The sequence below is a fragment of the Chenopodium album genome, chromosome 4 (assembly GCF_948465745.1).
Source record: "Chenopodium album chromosome 4, dcCheAlbu1.1, whole genome shotgun sequence".
Taxonomy (NCBI): Eukaryota; Viridiplantae; Streptophyta; class Magnoliopsida; order Caryophyllales; family Amaranthaceae; genus Chenopodium; species Chenopodium album.
In genome coordinates, this window is record NC_137837.1 from 50743001 (window position 1) to 50759787 (window position 16787).

The following is a 16787-nucleotide window of genomic DNA, read 5'->3' on the forward strand; positions in this document are numbered from 1 at the left end:
TTTCCTTTGTCTTTGGTAGTTTTTTTTTCTTCCTAGGCATTGTAGGTGTTTTGAATTCAATTCTTGCACCTAAGCGTTCTTTGGCAGGAGTCACCCTGTCACCTAGACGATTCTTCACATCGGTTCTACCCTGATCAATTGAAGATTTCTTCAGCAACCACTTCTTTACATCATTAGGCAGAGAAGGAGGAACCTTTTGGGTAATCACTTCCCATAAAGGTCTAGCGCTCCAGTAAGCATCGAATCTATCTACTTCTTGAGATACAGGGTACTCATAGGGAGGACGAAGATCCCCGGAAGGAATGTTCTGCAGCAAGCCGTATTGTCTTTTTACCGTGCAGGGATAACAATAAGTTACACGAGACAAGCTTGGAAGACGGCAGAAAGGTTGCTTTTTAACACCAACCATCCTTTCTATTTTCCAGCATGGGATGACCCACTTGATAGCAAAATCACGTGATTCAAATACTTTTCTCCACCCATGGCGCCTAATTTTAGGGATGCACTTCTTTCTTCTCACGAAGCAATTGGGAGTATATTTTTCAATGTCGTCCGGAGGGCTAATTAATCCTAGCCTCTCCATTAGCCACATCTGTAAAAAATTGCAATGCAAATAAATTATTATTACAATACAAAAATATATTTTTTGATTTCTGTAATTAAAAATATTATTTTTCTACCTGTAATAAAATTGGAGAGCCGCGAAGAGGCGCTTTTGGGTCCCTTTTCAATTCATCTAGACTAATCATAGTCTCTCAAACTATTAATGGCATTGGATTTCTCCCTGATTCAATCTGTTCTAGTACAATGGTTATAATTGATTGACCCTCATTATTTTTACCACTACTAAGAAAAAATTGATTGAGCATGCAAAATAAGAACGCCCTTCTTCGGTATATATGAAAAGATTCAGAAAGAGGTTTATCAAAATAATGGCGTGCAAATTCTTTCAAATTAACTATGTTGCCATCCACTATTTTTGACAAATCCCTTTCTTTTAAATTAAAGAAGAGCTCAAAATCCTTATAATAGTATGCATCTACTTTAGGGATTACTACGAGGTCTATTGCAGGGAAGCCTAAAATAGCACGAAATTCCTCTGGCAAAGGGCTAATCTCATCATACCCTATTCTGAAACAATGAGTATCAACATTCCAAAATTCTAAAGCGGTATGTATGAAGTCTAGGTCTAGATCTACCCCTTTAATGCCATAAATTCCCCCCAAGTGAAATAAATCTAATTCTTTTCTGTCTCTAGCATTAAGAGATCAACACCATTCATGAGTGTATTGGGTGAAGGTTTTAGTGGCTAAAGACATGATTATTATTTTTTCTAATGAAAGAGAATAATTTTATTCGTTGGGATTATGAGAAAAATCGGCTGGGCAGGGGACTATTTATGCACAAATTGCGAAGAGTTTTAATTAGAATGAAACACGGAGTCAGCGTCAATTGGCGTCAAACACCCGTGATTGGCGCCAACCGCCAGAGCTTGGCGCCACACGCTAAGTGTAGCGCCTGGCGCCACGCGCCATAGGGTGGCACTACAACAAAAGGGTTAATTAGTAGCACCAAATTAATAGCACTAATGATAAAATGCTATTATTGTTATCAAATGATAGCACATTATTTTTAAGTGCTGTTAGAAAGATGCTATTAAAATCACCTTAGTTTTCATCATAGTTTTATATAGCGTTTATTCCTAAACGCTGTTAATTAAGTGCTATCAATTAAAGTGGTTATATATAATAAATAAATAATAAAAAAAAAAGTATTCCTATTTCTTAGCCTAATTTCCCACCAAACTACTAGTATTAGAATACTAGTCTACTACTCACAATTACCCACGACTTCACTGCTCCCTCCACTTCACAAATTTTTTTATTTTTTTTTGTTTTGCCGCTAGAAACTACTGCCCTCAATCCCAATTTCCTCAAATTGAGTTCCCTTCAATCCAAATCCAAATCCAAGTTTCCCTAAATTAATTAAAGAGTTCCCTTCAGTCCAATAAATTGTTGAGCAATTCCTCTTCTCCGGCAAATTGTGGGCAGTTGAGCAATTCTTCTATTTCTGCAAATTGAGCACTTCATTGTCCTCTCTGCTGGTGTTTGCGGGCTTCGTTGATTGAAATTATCAATTGTGAGTATTTTTTTCTTATGTAATTGCATTTTTTAAGTTTGAATTTGCTGTTCTTCATGGGTCAATATTCAATGTTTTTGGGTTATGCTGTTTATAGGACTTTTAGTTATGGAATTTGCAATTTTGATTAAGGTTTTTTGAGGTTTAATCTGAATTTGCTAATTTGCATGTTAATAAATTGTGTTTTGTTCCATTTTATTCTGGTTGTTTGATATTTCATTAGGCTTATATGACCCCCATTGCCTATTTAATTGAGGTAGAAGGCTAACATGTGTTCTAGTGTTATATTTTGTTCTTAAAATGGAGAGGATCTGAATCACACAAGGTTCCGTCCGTTTGAGAAGAGTAGATTTGCTCCAATAACTGAAAAAATTAGGTAGGATTAAAAATTCAAACTTTCACATAATCATAAGTGAATACAACAGAATCTTAGTTTAGATGTTTCAAAAAAAAAAAATCTTAGTTTAGATGTTTAGGGTGCGTGTCTCTGTTGTATATTATGATACATAGTCATTCAATTGACAAGTTTAGTCATTTGGGTCGTTCAACAATCATTAGCTGTGGATCATACATATCTATGTAAGTAGAAAGTATGCATGTAGGTAGATATGGTTAATAATCAAATTAATTGCAATAAATGGAGAAAAATACAACAGCCAACATGCATAATTATTGAGTAAAAAATCATGAGTCTGTTAACTTGTACAATTTTTTTCATTAATTTATCTGGTCATGTCTATACCATGGATTCACTAAAAGAGTACTAAGTGTAGGATTGGACCAAAGTATCTATGATCATTTGCAATAACTAATTTAATTGGGAACCAAAAATACTTGCACAACTACTAAAACAATAACAAGATACATCACAAACATGAAGTTTCTACTTTGTACACTTTCTAATTTTCTAGCTTGCTCTGAAAAACTGAGTAAAATAAGGGGAAGAGAAACCCGGACCCACAGATGTTGTAATCAATCATCAAGATATCAAATTCACTATTTTCTTAGTAGAGGAGTATTTTTGTTAAATAGTTTCCTAATAAACACTAAAGATAGGCATGGTCCACAATTACTTGTGAAATTAACAAACGATTTAGTCAATGTAAGCAAAGAAGAACATTTGGATACTCTCTAGCATAGTTAGTCTTAAAGTACACGTCTAAGTGTTAGGCACAATCACTTATTAATGATTTAACTCATGGAAATACCAACCTTTAATGAACATCTATGGTTCTTGTATCATAGTATCTTTAGTGACCTGATAAAAATCACTTGTATTATAGTCACTTTGCTACAACTGCCAGCTAATTTAGGAGTTATCATGGATAATGTTTTGTGTCCCTACTTGAATTATTTCTAGTCCATATAGTTTAATAGAAAAGTAGTATTAATTGAGTATATACAAATAAACTTGAAAAGAAAAGAGGCTTGGTTATTGTAAAAAGGACCAACACATATGCCTTACACTAACTTGGTTTTCATTATAATCTTAAAGGTAAGTGCATTTAGAATTAGCAGGGCAAAACAAGTGAAAAGTAAGGCCACATAATATGCTAATGCACGAATTGAACTTGGAACTCTTTTAGTCTAATTGAAATCTACTCCATGTACTACTATCTTGAATAGCTTGCTATACCTCAATTATTAATAATTATTAAATCATACTTTATTGTATAGTGGAATATAAAAGCGCTTCTATACTCCTAAAATTTTTAAGTGTTACAACCTAACCAACACATAGTTTCATGAAAATCAATTGACTTTAATATAAAAGGTTATAAGTGGGTTAGTGGGGTATTATTGTAAGAAAATTTAGCTGGGTTAGTATTTATTGAAAAGTAAAGGACGTGAGAGGGAAAAAAGTAGTTTAAAAAAATTAGTAGTGTGTTAAAGAGGTGACCACAAGGAGGGAATTGTTAAGATATGCTAAAAATTACTTGTATCGGATTAAATTTGAATATTACATATATGTATGAAATTAATTGATTTCATTATTGTTTATTTGTTGTTAATTGTGATTAGTACCTCACTCTATTATCTAATTTTATAAGGTTAAAAAGTCCATTAATGACTTTTTTTAAATTCTTTAAGAAATTTCATGGAAAAGGTTATCTTGTATATATACACAATTTATATTAACCTAAATTAGTATAATTATCATTAATTATTCCGATCCTTTTGTTAGTTATCGTAGTTTTACTTTTATGGTGTAGCAATATAAAAATGGATCGGAAATGGATGCTTGCAAGGCGTACTAGTGACGAATATGAACAAGGGGTAGATGAGTTTATTGCATTTGCTATTGAGCATGCTAAAGATCCATCTCGCATTTTGTGTCCATGTGTCAATTGTAACAACATGATCCGACACAATGTCGAGGATGTAAGAATCCATTTGGTGGTTAATGGAATTATCCAACAGTACAAGTGTTGGATAAAACACGGTGAGACATTAGGGGACATACCTTCTTATGTAGATACTGAGATGTATGATGAAATGAATGATGATGAAATAGAAGATAATTTCCATCTAGGCAATGATCATCTAGAAGAAATGACGCGTATTTTAGAGGAAAACATTGAAGATAGTTCTGAAATGTTTGACACATTATGTAGTGGTGCAAAGACCCCTTTGTACCCTAGTTGTTCTACATTTAGAAAATTATCTGCTGTGCTGAAATTATACCATCTCAAAGCTCGTAGTGGATGGACTGATACAAGTTTTTCGAGCTTACTTGAATTAGTGAAAGAGATGCTTCCTATTGATAATGTGCTTCTGGGTCGTATTTACGAGGCAAAGAAGATGTTGTGCTCTATGGGCATGGGGTATGAAAAAATTCATGCCTGCCCTAATGATTGCATTTTATATCGAAAAGGATATGCCTCTTTAAAAAGCTGCCCTGAATGTGAGGCTCCACGATACAAGGAAAATAATGTGCCAGCTAAGGTTATGTGGTATTTTCCAATAGTGCCAAGATTTAAACGCTCATTTAGTATTGTTGAAGAATCAAAGAATTTGACATGGCATGAAGATGGGAGAAAAAAAGACGGTTTACTTAGACACCCGGCCGAATCTCCACAATGGATCAAAATTAACCGCGACTTTCCTGAATTTGGGGCGGAGCATAGAAATTTGCGTCTCGCCCTTACTGTTGATGGAATGAATCCTTTTAGTAATCAAAGTTCTCGTCATAGTACATGGCCAGTCATTTTGATGATATATAATCTTCCTCCGGAACTGATAATGAAAAGGAAGTATATGATGCTGACCATGCTAATTTCGGGCCCAAAACAACCTGGGAACGACATAGATGTATATTTGGAACCCTTAATTGACGATTTGAAGATGATGTGGGAGCATGGTGTAGAGGTGTATGATGCGTATCGCAATGAAGAATTTAATTTGAAAGCATTGCTTTTTGGTACAATAAATGATTTTCCAGCGTATGGAAATTTGGCAGGTTATGCTACAAAAGGCTATGAAGCATGCCCTGTATGCCAGAATAACACATTCTCCTTCTACTTAAATCATTCACGCAAAGTTGTCTACCCTGAAAATTGCAAATTTCTGCCAGTTAACCATCAATATAGAAGGTGGAGAAAAGCTTTTGATGGGACTTCTGAAGAAGGGACTCCTCCAGTGCCGCCAACAGGAGAACAAATACTTGAGAAAATGGAGAAGTTGAATGTTAAGTTTGGGAAGTTGAATGCAAAAGATGTTCCGAGCGCTGGTTACAAAAAGAGGTCAAGATTCTTTGACCTTCCTTATTGGAAGACCTTACATATTAGACACTTCCTAGATGTGATGCATATTGAAAAAAATGTGTGTGACAGTCTTATAAGTACTTTACTTAATGTGAAGGATAAGAGTAAAGATGGTGAGGCTGCTAGGCTAGACTTAGTTGACATGAAAATCAGACCCGAATTAGCACCAGCACCAGTTAAGGGCACGAATCGTACATATCTCCCACCTGCCTGCCACACTCTATCAAGGAAGGAGAAAGTTTCTTTTTGCGAGTTTCTTTCTGGAGTTAAGGTTCCTGAAGGTTATTCTTCAAACATTAAAAAGCTTGTGTCAATGAAAGACTTGAAGCTAATTGGATTGAAGTCACATGATTGTCATATTCTAATGGAGCATCTTCTTCTAGTGGCTATTCACACTATTTTGCCAGAAGCTGTTCGAAATGCTATCACAAGACTTTGTATATTTTTCAGTGAGATTTGTAGCAAAGAGATTGACCCCTTTAAATTGAGTGACTTGCAAAAGGACCTTGTTGTTACATTGTGTAAGTTGGAGATGTATTTTTCCGCCATCATTTTTTGACATTATGATTCATTTAACTGTTCACTTGGTTAGAGAAGTTCGATTATGTGGACCTGCATATCTGAGATATATGTATGCGATTGAGAGGTTCATGAAAATATTAAAGGGGTATGTTATGAGTTGGAGTCACCCAGAAGGTTGCATTGTCGAGTGTGCCTTAATTGAAGAAGCTCTTGAGTTTTGTAGTTAGTACCTTTCCAAAGTCGATGCAATAGGAATCCCAAAGACAAGGCATACAAAAGGGTATGAAGGAAGAGGAATAGTGGGGAAAAAAGTGGTCTCTCTATCATACAATGAAAGGCATCGAGCACACTTGTATGTACTTCACAATAGTGAAGATGTTGATCCGTATGTAGAGGAACACTTGGCGTTTTTAAGGGATTTAAATCCACGTAAGAGTGAAATATGGATAGCTGAAGAACATAATCGCTCTTTCGTTGAGTGGTTTCGACTTCGAATTGCTGATGAATTAGCTAAGTCACCTTCGCATGTTTCTGACAGACTAAAATGGCTATCTCGGGGTCCTTGTTTTGAGGTTTTATCATATTCTGGTTATCAAATCAACGGGTATACTTTTTACACAAAGGAGAGGGAAAAAGAAACCACTATGCAGAACAGTGGGGTGTTGGTGTTGGCCCAAGCTATGCATATCTCTAGTGGAAAAGATAAAAACCCAATATATGCGGATATGACTTATTATGGAGTCATCCACGACATATGGGAATTGGATTATAGGACATTTCAAGTTCCGATTTTCAGTTGTAATTGGGTTGATCACAATAATGGTGTGCATTTTGAGAACCCAGGGTTCACTATTGTTGATCTTACAAAAGTGGGTTATAAGGAGGAGCCATTCATATTTGCTTCACAAGCAAAGCAAGTTTTTTATGTGACTGACCCGGCAAATAAAAGGAGACATGTTGTTTTGTCATCAAATAAAAGAAATGTGTTTGGAGACCAAGATATATATGACATGGAAGACCCTTCATTCTCATTACAATCTCATTCATTTAGCAACAATGTAGTGGAGAATGAGGCATACACAAGAGTTGATCATGGAGAGGGTATATGGGTCGAAAATGCATCAAACTCAAGTACTAAAAAGGGAAAAAAGAGGAAAAAGCATTAATTTGGTAATCATACAACCATCTGTTTTTCCCTCTTAGCCCCCAATCTTTTACTGTTATATTACAAATATTTACATATGCTTAATATGATTTTAATATGAATAATCTGCCCATGTGATTCTTTTTTTAGTGGCTTCTTTACATGTATCTGTTATTTTATCTTTGTATGAGCAGGAATTACATTAATTAACATGTTTAAACTTACTAATATATATCTCATGTCCTAGGTTAATGGATTCTTTACATATCAATCATGAGCATGGTGATGATGAAAATAATGATGCAAATGGTCATCCTACTTATAAAGGTAAAAAGGACACAGGTCGAGGTGCAACTAGAATGGCATCATTGGTTCGAGCTAGAAATAGGGGTGTGAGATTCAATGTTCAGTGGAATGCCAATGGTCAACCTATTGGGGATTATAGTGATAAACTGATGAGTTATTGGGGAGCTAGTATCCACAAAAATGTTCCAATCATTTACCCACACTGGCACAAAGTTCCTCAAAATCTGAAAGATGCACTTTTTGAGGATCTGGAGGTAAAATTCTTTAATTAATGAGTATATATATATGTTTACATGGAGTTGTACATTGATTACTATTTACATTTTGTTACTTGTTCACTGTAGATAACTTTTAAGGTTACTGAAAGAGATAAAGATTGGTTTTTACGCAAAGGAGGGCGATGTTGGAGCAACTTTAAATCATATCTTTCAAGAAATTGGTTGTTTGATCAACAAGGAAATTTGCGAGAGAAGCCACCTTCAAAATATGATTTTATTGATGTCTCTCATTGGAAAACGTTCGTTAAAAGTCGTCTTTGTAAAAAGTTTCAGGTTTCTTTTCTCTTTTCTATAATACATGATTTATAAAGCAATTAGTCCAGACTTCAATAAACAAACTGAAATGTTAGTGATATTTTGCCATTGTTTAATGCTTGAATAGGAGAAAAGTGCAGTTAATCGAGAGCGTGCATCGAAGAATGAGTATCCCCAAAAAAAAGGACGAAGAGGTTGTGCTAGATATGAACAAGATATGGTTAGTATTGAGGTATTATAGTGACATTATATAATTACTTCCAGCAAACTAAACTAAATTTTACTTTTGGTCTTAAATCCAGATTAAAAAGCTGAAGAACGATGAAGGTAAAATTGTTTCATCTTTAGGTCGTGGTGAACTATGGAAACTTATGAGAACCAACCAAGATAATATAGTTATACCTTCAGCTAAAGCCAAAGAAGTGGCTGCTCGAATTGTATGAACTTCTAATCATTTTTAATTGTTTTGGAATGTGGAATGATTCAATCTCAAGATCTATTGTATGTTTTAAATATGTTACAGGATGATCTAATGCATCAATCATCTAATGGTGAGTTTGTTGATCATGGTCGTGATGACGTACTTAGTAGGGCTTTGCAGAAGAAAGAAGGAACTGGACGAGTTAGGGCAGTTGGTGCTGGAGTGACACCTAAAAGATACTTTGGAGCATGTGACTCAAAGAAAGAAAAGATAACAGAAATGGAATCACGTATCAAATTCTTAGAACAAGAGCTACAAGAATTGAAAAAATCGAGGTTGGAGGAGAAAATGAAACATCTTGATGAGGAGATTGTTGAAAATTATAGCACCGATGAAGTAGCTTTGGAAAATAATAAAACCATTCAAATTCCTGAGGTAAAAATTTCATTATTTTTCTCATTAAATTTGATTAGATTGTTAAAGACACGTGTGAAGATGCCTTATATGTAGTATAATTAAATATGTTAAAGTGATGCTGGTTGTGAAACTTTGAAGTTAAAATACATTGATATTGGTGTTGCCTTTGGAATATAAGCTTTGCATTAATTTATATCGTTCTCACACTGCAACTCTTTTTTTCCCTATCATATTCTCTGGGAATTCAATACTACAACTCTGGGAATGTCATGTTGCTAGAGGTATATTGAACCTGATGGAGGTTCTATCTTCCCACCGGAACTATTTCTAGCACTCTTATGATGAGTCTTATAAATTATATCATACATATCTAGTTGTCTAACAACAGGATTTAGCAAAATTACTAATTGAAGTGGTTAGATAACTATAAAGACAATTATTTGAACAAAATAGGGGCAAGGTATAATGTTTCAGACTCCATCCCAAAGTTCCTTACATTAGTGTTGAAAATTTTATATTGCTATATTGTTAGGTCTTAGTTGAGACGAATTATGCTAAATCAATTTTTACTATTTATTATATAGGGAATAATTGCATGCCAGTTAGCTTTATCAGATCCGAGTTATAGAGTGGTAGCTATTGGAAAGGTGTACAATGTTAACAACGGTTCTGTGGTACATAATAAATCATTACCATCGGGTTACATGCGAGTTGCAATAGATTATACAACTGAGGAGCATACACCTTTGCCCGTCCCTCTCGATGATGGTGAAGCATTCGTCCTTAAAGATGCCATAAACACAATCGTATTGTGGCCCACACATCTCATTATTACAGATGTTCCGGTATAAATCCATTTTTTTTAATATTATTTCTTGATGATTGCCACTTTGCGTTTTTTGGTTATTAAATTTTTACAGTTGTTTTTTTTTCTGAAAAAAAAAACTTTGGATTACTAGTGTTCACAGGGTCATAAAAGTTCTTCAGATCCCAAAGCTAAGAAGACCAAAGCTTCTCCATTGAATACCATATTAAGAAATGATGAACCTTCTCATGCATCATCTGAATATCAACCACAAAAGTTGGATGATAATATTGAAACAATCCCATTCCCGGACACCCTTCCGGCTGATCTTCAAATAATGCACAAGTACACTTTGAAGATGGCTCAGAAAGAACAAATTCACATCCTTATTGACATGGGAATTCCTGGTCAAAATAATGAGATCTTCATAGGCCGTGAAGAGATTTTTCAATTTCTTGCCCAAGCAAAAATTGGTGTATGTCATATCGTAATTTACATGTCGTGAGTTTTTATTAGCTGTTTGTTTATACAGTTTTTTTTTTGTTTTTTTTAAGGAAATATGTTTATGTTGGTTACATGATATATTTAGTTTTAAAGATCCATTTAGTCATATATCTTTCATGATGAATTCGTAGGTTATTGCATCGTCGTTGCCAAATGCTTGGTTTAGTGGGTTTATTTGGCTTTTTATGTCCAAGTGGGATATCTCCCGTAGCACAATTTAAGAAGGGAGAGATAAAGAAAGTTGAAGAGGATCAAAGAGCTCGTTCTGAATACATCAAGAATACATTATTTAAAGTTGAGGCAACTAAAGGAAGGGTCTTCCTAGCACCGTATAATGTTGGGTATGTATATTATTTTTTTATATTATATTTGTCCATGGTGAATAATTTAAACTACTAAGAGTTGGTTTTTACCCCTTACTACATAGGATTCATTGGGTGTTGTGTGTTATTGATCCGTATAATGACATCGTATATTTTCTAGATCCTCTACACAATGAAAATAACAAAGGCACAGGAAATTGAATTGGAGATGATTTGCGTTCAATTGTCGACAGGTTAGAGACTTTTTTCAATTTCTTTTAATGAATATTGGTGCAAAATTCCTCTAAAAAGTGCCAGATTTTCATATTTTTAGGTTGAATGTATAATTCTAAGCTCATTGTCATTTTCTTGTTTTAATTTCTTATATGCTGCTTCTTAAGATTTGGCATGTGAGTTTACTCCTAGATTTCTAATGGTTTTCTAACGAACAATTTGGTAAGAAGATGCCTTGTTGAGTTGTGCAATTATATACCATAGGAAAGCAGACAATACAATATTACCTTTAGTTGTGCAACTGATGTAGTGTCAACTCTGGCAGAAATGGTACGGAGTTGGAGAATTATGTAGGAAATGTATAAATAAGGACATAAGTGTAGTGTAGCATCTTTTATTTCATCTACAATGGTCATCTCATCATCGATCTATTACTTGAAATCAAGTGTAAAATGCAAAGGTTAATTAATGCAATTTTCAAGGTGACATAATCAAGTGTGAAATGCAATGGTTAATTATTGCAATTTTGTTGTTATGCAGAGCACTCTTTGGTTTTCGAAGTGAAAAGGGATTGTTAAAGAAGATTAAAATGAGCACCAAGTGGGTGCAGATACAAGTATGTTGTATGACTGTAATTTTTGTTATATTTTACAATTTTTGAAATTATTTATGATTATTTTTTTGTCATGATTATGCAGTGCCCACGACAAAATAATGGTGTTGATTGTGGATATTACGTTATGAGATTTATGAAAGAGATCATTGACCATAAGCAAACCCAAATTTTTGAAGATGTATGACCTTTTCTTTGTTTTTAGCTTAATATGCCTACATTTGATGCTTATTATGTTAATCAAAATTCTTATTTTATTTATTCTTTTTTGTCCGGTCTTATTTTATATTTTGCAGTACTTTCATGATTGCAATGTCTCAAGGTATGATCAAGACCAAATTGATGAAATCCGAACTCAATGGGCACGTCATGTTCTTCTCATGTGAATATGTGGTTGATTCACCATGTATTTTAATTTGTAATAGGCCACAAATTTTTAATTTAAGAATTTTGTAGTGACTTAATTAGGGTATTTATATATTTGAATTGACATATATTGTAATGTAATTTTTTCCCTTTCTTGGAGAGTGTTACCAAAAATGACTATTAATATTATTTGTATTTTATGAGACCTTAAGACATTTATTTCATTTGGAAAACTAAATTTAGTTCTGTTCTAGATCTTGGTTAGCTTGTACTGATTTGTTTAGCTACATATTTATTAATAATTATAATTAATGCATTATATAGATTTTGAATTCAAAATATTTAACAGCGCTTTCTAATAAATGCTATTGATTAATTCAAAATAAATCAATTATGAATGTCATCAACCTTCCCACCATTTTAATTGATTTTACAGCGTTTTATATTCACTGCTGCTAAATTGAACACTATTAATGGCGCTTAACTTAAGCGCTATAATTGTTTTAGCAGCGCATATATTCAATAGCGCTTTACAAACGCTGTGTTTTATAGAAAAAAAGCGCTGTTAATTAATCCTTTTGTTGTAGTGTGGCGCCAGCTGGCGCCAAGTCACCAAGAAAGTCGCGCGTGCTCAGCTTGCGTTTCTAATATTAAACTCGAGTCGGTTAATGACTTTATGGCTCCGTTTAATTTTCCTAAACATCTTTTTTTTTAATCCTTTTTTCTTAATTAATTAAATATAGTTATTTATTTTTAATTTATATTATTCTTTTTGGACTTAGTTTTAAATTCCAAAATCCGACATTTTTTTTTTATTTTTTCCTTTTTTTTTATTTTTTCTTTTTTGGGGGAGAGAGTCGGATAATATCCTCCATCAATAATAAAAATGACGGAATTTTTGCGCAAAATTGTTGTCACACTTGTTTTGCACACACTAACATACACATAATAATAAACAATCAAATAAATTTATGATAACATAAAAATACAAAATGTGTCTAAATGATGAGTCAAAGGCAAAGTTCTATAAAAAAGTCAAAATCAAATATACACACGAAAAAGCTACGGCGCCGGAGGACGTAGGCCCATCATACCATAAAATTGCGCCGTACGAGGAGTCACTTCTCCACCGGCTCCAGCTTTAGCACCAGCTCCAGTCTCCGTGGGAGGAGGAAGACTCAAGATAGAACCACTGAAGCCAAGATCAACCAGAGGCTGAGGCTGCTGCGATGACGAGTCGACCTCTTACATCCCACCACCTCTGAAAGCCGAGGTAGCCTCTCCTACCGGTGCAGCAGGAGCACCCTCAAAAGAAGATCCCGAGCCCTCAGCAACGTCGGCTCGAGCAGCCTTAGAACGATCGCCTCTACTCCTTGATGAAGTGCGACGACGTCTCGAGCTAGACCTCGCCGGATCCCTCCGCCCCTCAGGTCCCGTGCGGGTGTGAGAAGCGATAGGCTTGCCCTGCAAAAAGAATTAAATCAGAAACAAGGTAAAACTGAAGCAGTAATGAAAAAATAATGAGTAAAGAAAGGTTACCTCTCGGACAACGTCGTCCCGACGACAGGTGGCCGCGTTCCTCATCCAGACGAGCTGGCTTCGGAAGGCATCTATGCATCGTGCCATAGCCGAAACCACCTCGCGTGAAAACTGTCAGAAAAATAAGTTAGTAAACATGCATGATAAATGAACACAAAAATTCTGAATTAAAACTAGGCTTACACTAGTCTAGTGGCGAGGAATCGACCGCTCTACGAAGCGCTCACCCTCGGGAGCTGGAGGAATTATCTCCTCGATCGGCCCGTACATCCCTTGGTAGTGGATAGACATACGGGGCGGCACGAACTCAGCAGCATCGTCCTGATAAAAACAGAAAAAATCAGTAAAGTATTACTTGGGGGCTACTTAGCGAAAAATAAAAAGCTAAGAATCTTACCCTTCCATCCTCAGCCGGTATAAGGGCTGGAGCTAATAAAGGTAGTAGCTCCTCAGCATAACATCGCCCGAGGATCACATGGTACCGCCAAGGGGTACTAGCTCCCTCAGACATGCTCGACAACCGCGCCTCGTCAAACATGTGACGTGGTGGAGCGGCAAGAATGACAAAGACATCAGAAGAGTGCTGTCTAGCGACCCTCTCTCCTAAGTACGCGACCGCTCCATAAGTCCCCAGAAAATAGCGACGCTCAGCAGAGTACTGTGCGGCTAATCTAGGGACTGTCCAACCGCCCCACGGTTGGTATACCACCTCAGGTCCCTATAAAAAGCATCAATCAGGCAAGAATATATCTAAAGCACCGCGGAAGAGCAAGATAAACACTAAAAGTCGTACCGAGATGATCCAGCTCCGGACACGTGCAGTAGACATGTCCACATGGTGGCCGCCCCAAGAGGCGCTCTCTGGAAATCCCCTCGGCGATGGTCTCGCCGGCGCAATGGAAGGAAAGTACTCGTAGAACCAGATCTACAAGGAGTTAAATGTGTGAATAAATGCTAACTTATATGTAGGGCTAAACTTCATAGGAAATAATGTTTACCTCTACGACCTTCCAAAAAGCAGACAAAGCGACGTTCGTCCTAAAGGACCGATGACGACACGAGTCCCTCAGCGCACGAACGAAGTCAGCATAGGCCAAGCTGGCCCAGTCATAAGTCCCGATCCGCTGGAGATCACGGACAGTAGGGAGGTAGTAAAGCAATGCCCTACTACCCTTGTCAGGGGAGAATGTCCCTACACAAAGATGCGCACCCGCTGCTCTCGGGTGGTTGCATCGTCGTCAAGAGCCGCTGCCAGCGTCGAGCGGCGAATCCCTCTAGCACTGAATTGAGTCGTCTCGACCTCAGCTCGGGCCCGAATAGCGATCGGCCCCAACAACTCCTCGACCTCTGAAGAGAAGACGTCGATCCCACCGTCAAACGGCAGTGGCACAGAAGTGAAATCCAGTCATGTGATGAGACTGAAGTCCGTAGGGGTGACAATCATCTCGCCCCAAGGGAAATGAAAGGTGTTGGTGGTGTCCCAAAAGAACTCCACCAAAGCACGCACTACGTGATGACCCCCGCTAGAGGCGACCAGAGCCTCGGAGGTCTCAAACAGAGTAGCTAGCCCGCAAGACTCCCATAGGAGCCTCGTCTCAAGATCCCTGGCGATGTGCATCCTGTACAAATCGCCTAAACCGTCACAGCCAGAGCCGTGATGCCGTGTCCTCCCGGGCTCGGTACCCCGTCTCACCCTCTCAGAAATGTGGTGGACAGGGGCAAAGAACAGAGTCTGCTCATCCCACTCCGGAAGTCGACCAAGTGAAGTGGACGGCGTGGCATCGTCCTCTACGGGCTCATGCTCCCGTCTAGTGTTTCGAGACCGTGAACCCAAGCCTCGTTGTCTAGCCATGCTACATTGTGCAGAAACATCATAAATTAAGGTTCTATAGTATCTAAGGTTCCCCTAGCCGCATGATACTATGTTCGCAAAAAACAGAGTACGTAGTACTAAAATAGAGCACAAATTCAAATTGAGCATGACAACATTATTTCAAGAAATCAAACAATTTCTTGCAACACTATAGTGATTATTGTGACAAATTGAATAAGAATTGGTAGCAAAAACATCAAGAACGAGTCACATTGTTCTTCACGACCTTAAGAGGTCCAACAATGGCAAATTGCTTATTTCTTCACCAAATTGAGTCAAACAAGTCTCAAATTACTCCCAAGGCAATATAAAAACACAATAAAGCAATTTCATGGCATAAAACATGACAAACAAAGCAAATTGAGCATTATAAGATTCGAATTCTCATGAAATTCGTGAATAAACATGCCAAGAATTCATAAAAACTGATGTGAGTTTGAAGAAAACTTACATAGATCAGGAAAATAGATGAGAAGAGCTTTTATTTGCAACAAATTTGAGCGAATTCGGTTGAAAAACGAGCAAGCAATGAGCAATTGAAGCTTTCGGTTTCCTCGAGCAGTTTCGCGACAAACAGAGCAGCGAAATGAAGAGAAAATGGGTATTTAAAGAAATTCCCGTGATGGCGCCAGCCCCTATGCATTGGCGTCACAAATTAGGCTTGGCGCCTGGTGCCAACATCAGCGCCTGGCGCTAGCACCAAATATCTAGCGCTGATGGTTTTTCAGCGACGCCAAAGCGTCCAGCCACCTAATGAGGTTGTGCTAGCCTTCTGCAACATATTTTCGGGTTCCTTGGTACGCCAGTTATCCCCTCTAAGTAATTTGACATGATTTAGTAATCGGCTTGATTACATAAAGTGATCGACCTGATAAGAGATCGTCTCACTTAGCTTAAAGCGCCTAAGCATTGGCTCATTAGCAAAAGGCACCGACATATAGGTTCAAAAGCAAAGGCACCGACATACAGGTTCAAAGCAATAAGGGCGCCGACGTACAGGCATAGCGGAAGCAAATTTTAGGCGAACTTTTAAAGATCGACAGGCGTGGATCTTCGGTAATTTCCTTTGGAAAATTATCGCATCAAATGAGGATGGCTTCAAGAGAAGATATCTTCGATATCGTTCCCTAGCTTGCGGAGAGTTGTCACGAGCAACTGAGGATTATTTCAAGAGAAATAATCTTCAATGGTATTCCCTTGGACGCGGAATATTATCAATGCGGATGAAGGTTGTTTCAAGCGAAATAATCTTCGATAGTATTCCCTAGGATGTGGAATATTGTCAATGCGGATGAGGATTGTTTC

At 36.9% G+C, this 16787-nt stretch overlaps 2 protein-coding genes and 1 long non-coding RNA gene across 3 annotated transcripts; all 3 read left to right on the forward strand.

The window, feature by feature from the left end:
• Nucleotides 1-4497: 4497 nt before the first annotated feature.
• On the forward strand, nucleotides 4498-7591 carry LOC145627905 (uncharacterized). The gene is made up of 3 exons (XM_081680246.1): nucleotides 4498-6437; nucleotides 6496-6570; nucleotides 6763-7591. The coding sequence occupies exons 1-3, from the start codon at nucleotides 4498-4500 to the stop codon at nucleotides 7589-7591; spliced, it is 2844 nt and encodes a 947-aa protein (XP_081536372.1).
• A 229-nt stretch (nucleotides 7592-7820) lies between these two features.
• Nucleotides 7821-9229, forward strand: LOC145627906 (uncharacterized). The gene is made up of 4 exons (XM_081680247.1): nucleotides 7821-8129; nucleotides 8220-8426; nucleotides 8536-8602; nucleotides 8711-9229. The coding sequence occupies exons 1-4, from the start codon at nucleotides 7821-7823 to the stop codon at nucleotides 8713-8715; spliced, it is 588 nt and encodes a 195-aa protein (XP_081536373.1). The 3' UTR covers nucleotides 8716-9229.
• Nucleotides 9230-9906: 677 nt separating this feature from the next.
• On the forward strand, nucleotides 9907-11036 carry LOC145626987 (uncharacterized). Its single transcript, XR_014111238.1, has 3 exons — nucleotides 9907-10091; nucleotides 10206-10896; nucleotides 10983-11036. It is a non-coding gene; the product is annotated as an uncharacterized LOC145626987 (long non-coding RNA).
• The last annotated feature ends 5751 nt before the right edge of the window (nucleotides 11037-16787 follow it).

What these genes read in the sequence shown, in the direction of transcription:
- LOC145627905 (XM_081680246.1), top strand. Translation starts at nt 4,498, where the DNA reads ATGATCCGACACAATGTCGAGGATGTAAGAATCCATTTGGTGGTTAAT. An exon ending in ACATTGTGTAAGTTGGAGAT is followed by an intron (nt 6,438 to 6,495) that starts GTATTTTTCCGC and finishes TCACTTGGTTAG; the next exon opens with AGAAGTTCGATTATGTGGAC. An exon ending in TTCATGAAAATATTAAAGGG is followed by an intron (nt 6,571 to 6,762) that starts GTATGTTATGAG and finishes ATACAATGAAAG; the next exon opens with GCATCGAGCACACTTGTATG.
- LOC145627906 (XM_081680247.1), top strand. Translation starts at nt 7,821, where the DNA reads ATGGATTCTTTACATATCAATCATGAGCATGGTGATGATGAAAATAAT. An exon ending in CACTTTTTGAGGATCTGGAG is followed by an intron (nt 8,130 to 8,219) that starts GTAAAATTCTTT and finishes TGTTCACTGTAG; the next exon opens with ATAACTTTTAAGGTTACTGA. An exon ending in GTCTTTGTAAAAAGTTTCAG is followed by an intron (nt 8,427 to 8,535) that starts GTTTCTTTTCTC and finishes ATGCTTGAATAG; the next exon opens with GAGAAAAGTGCAGTTAATCG.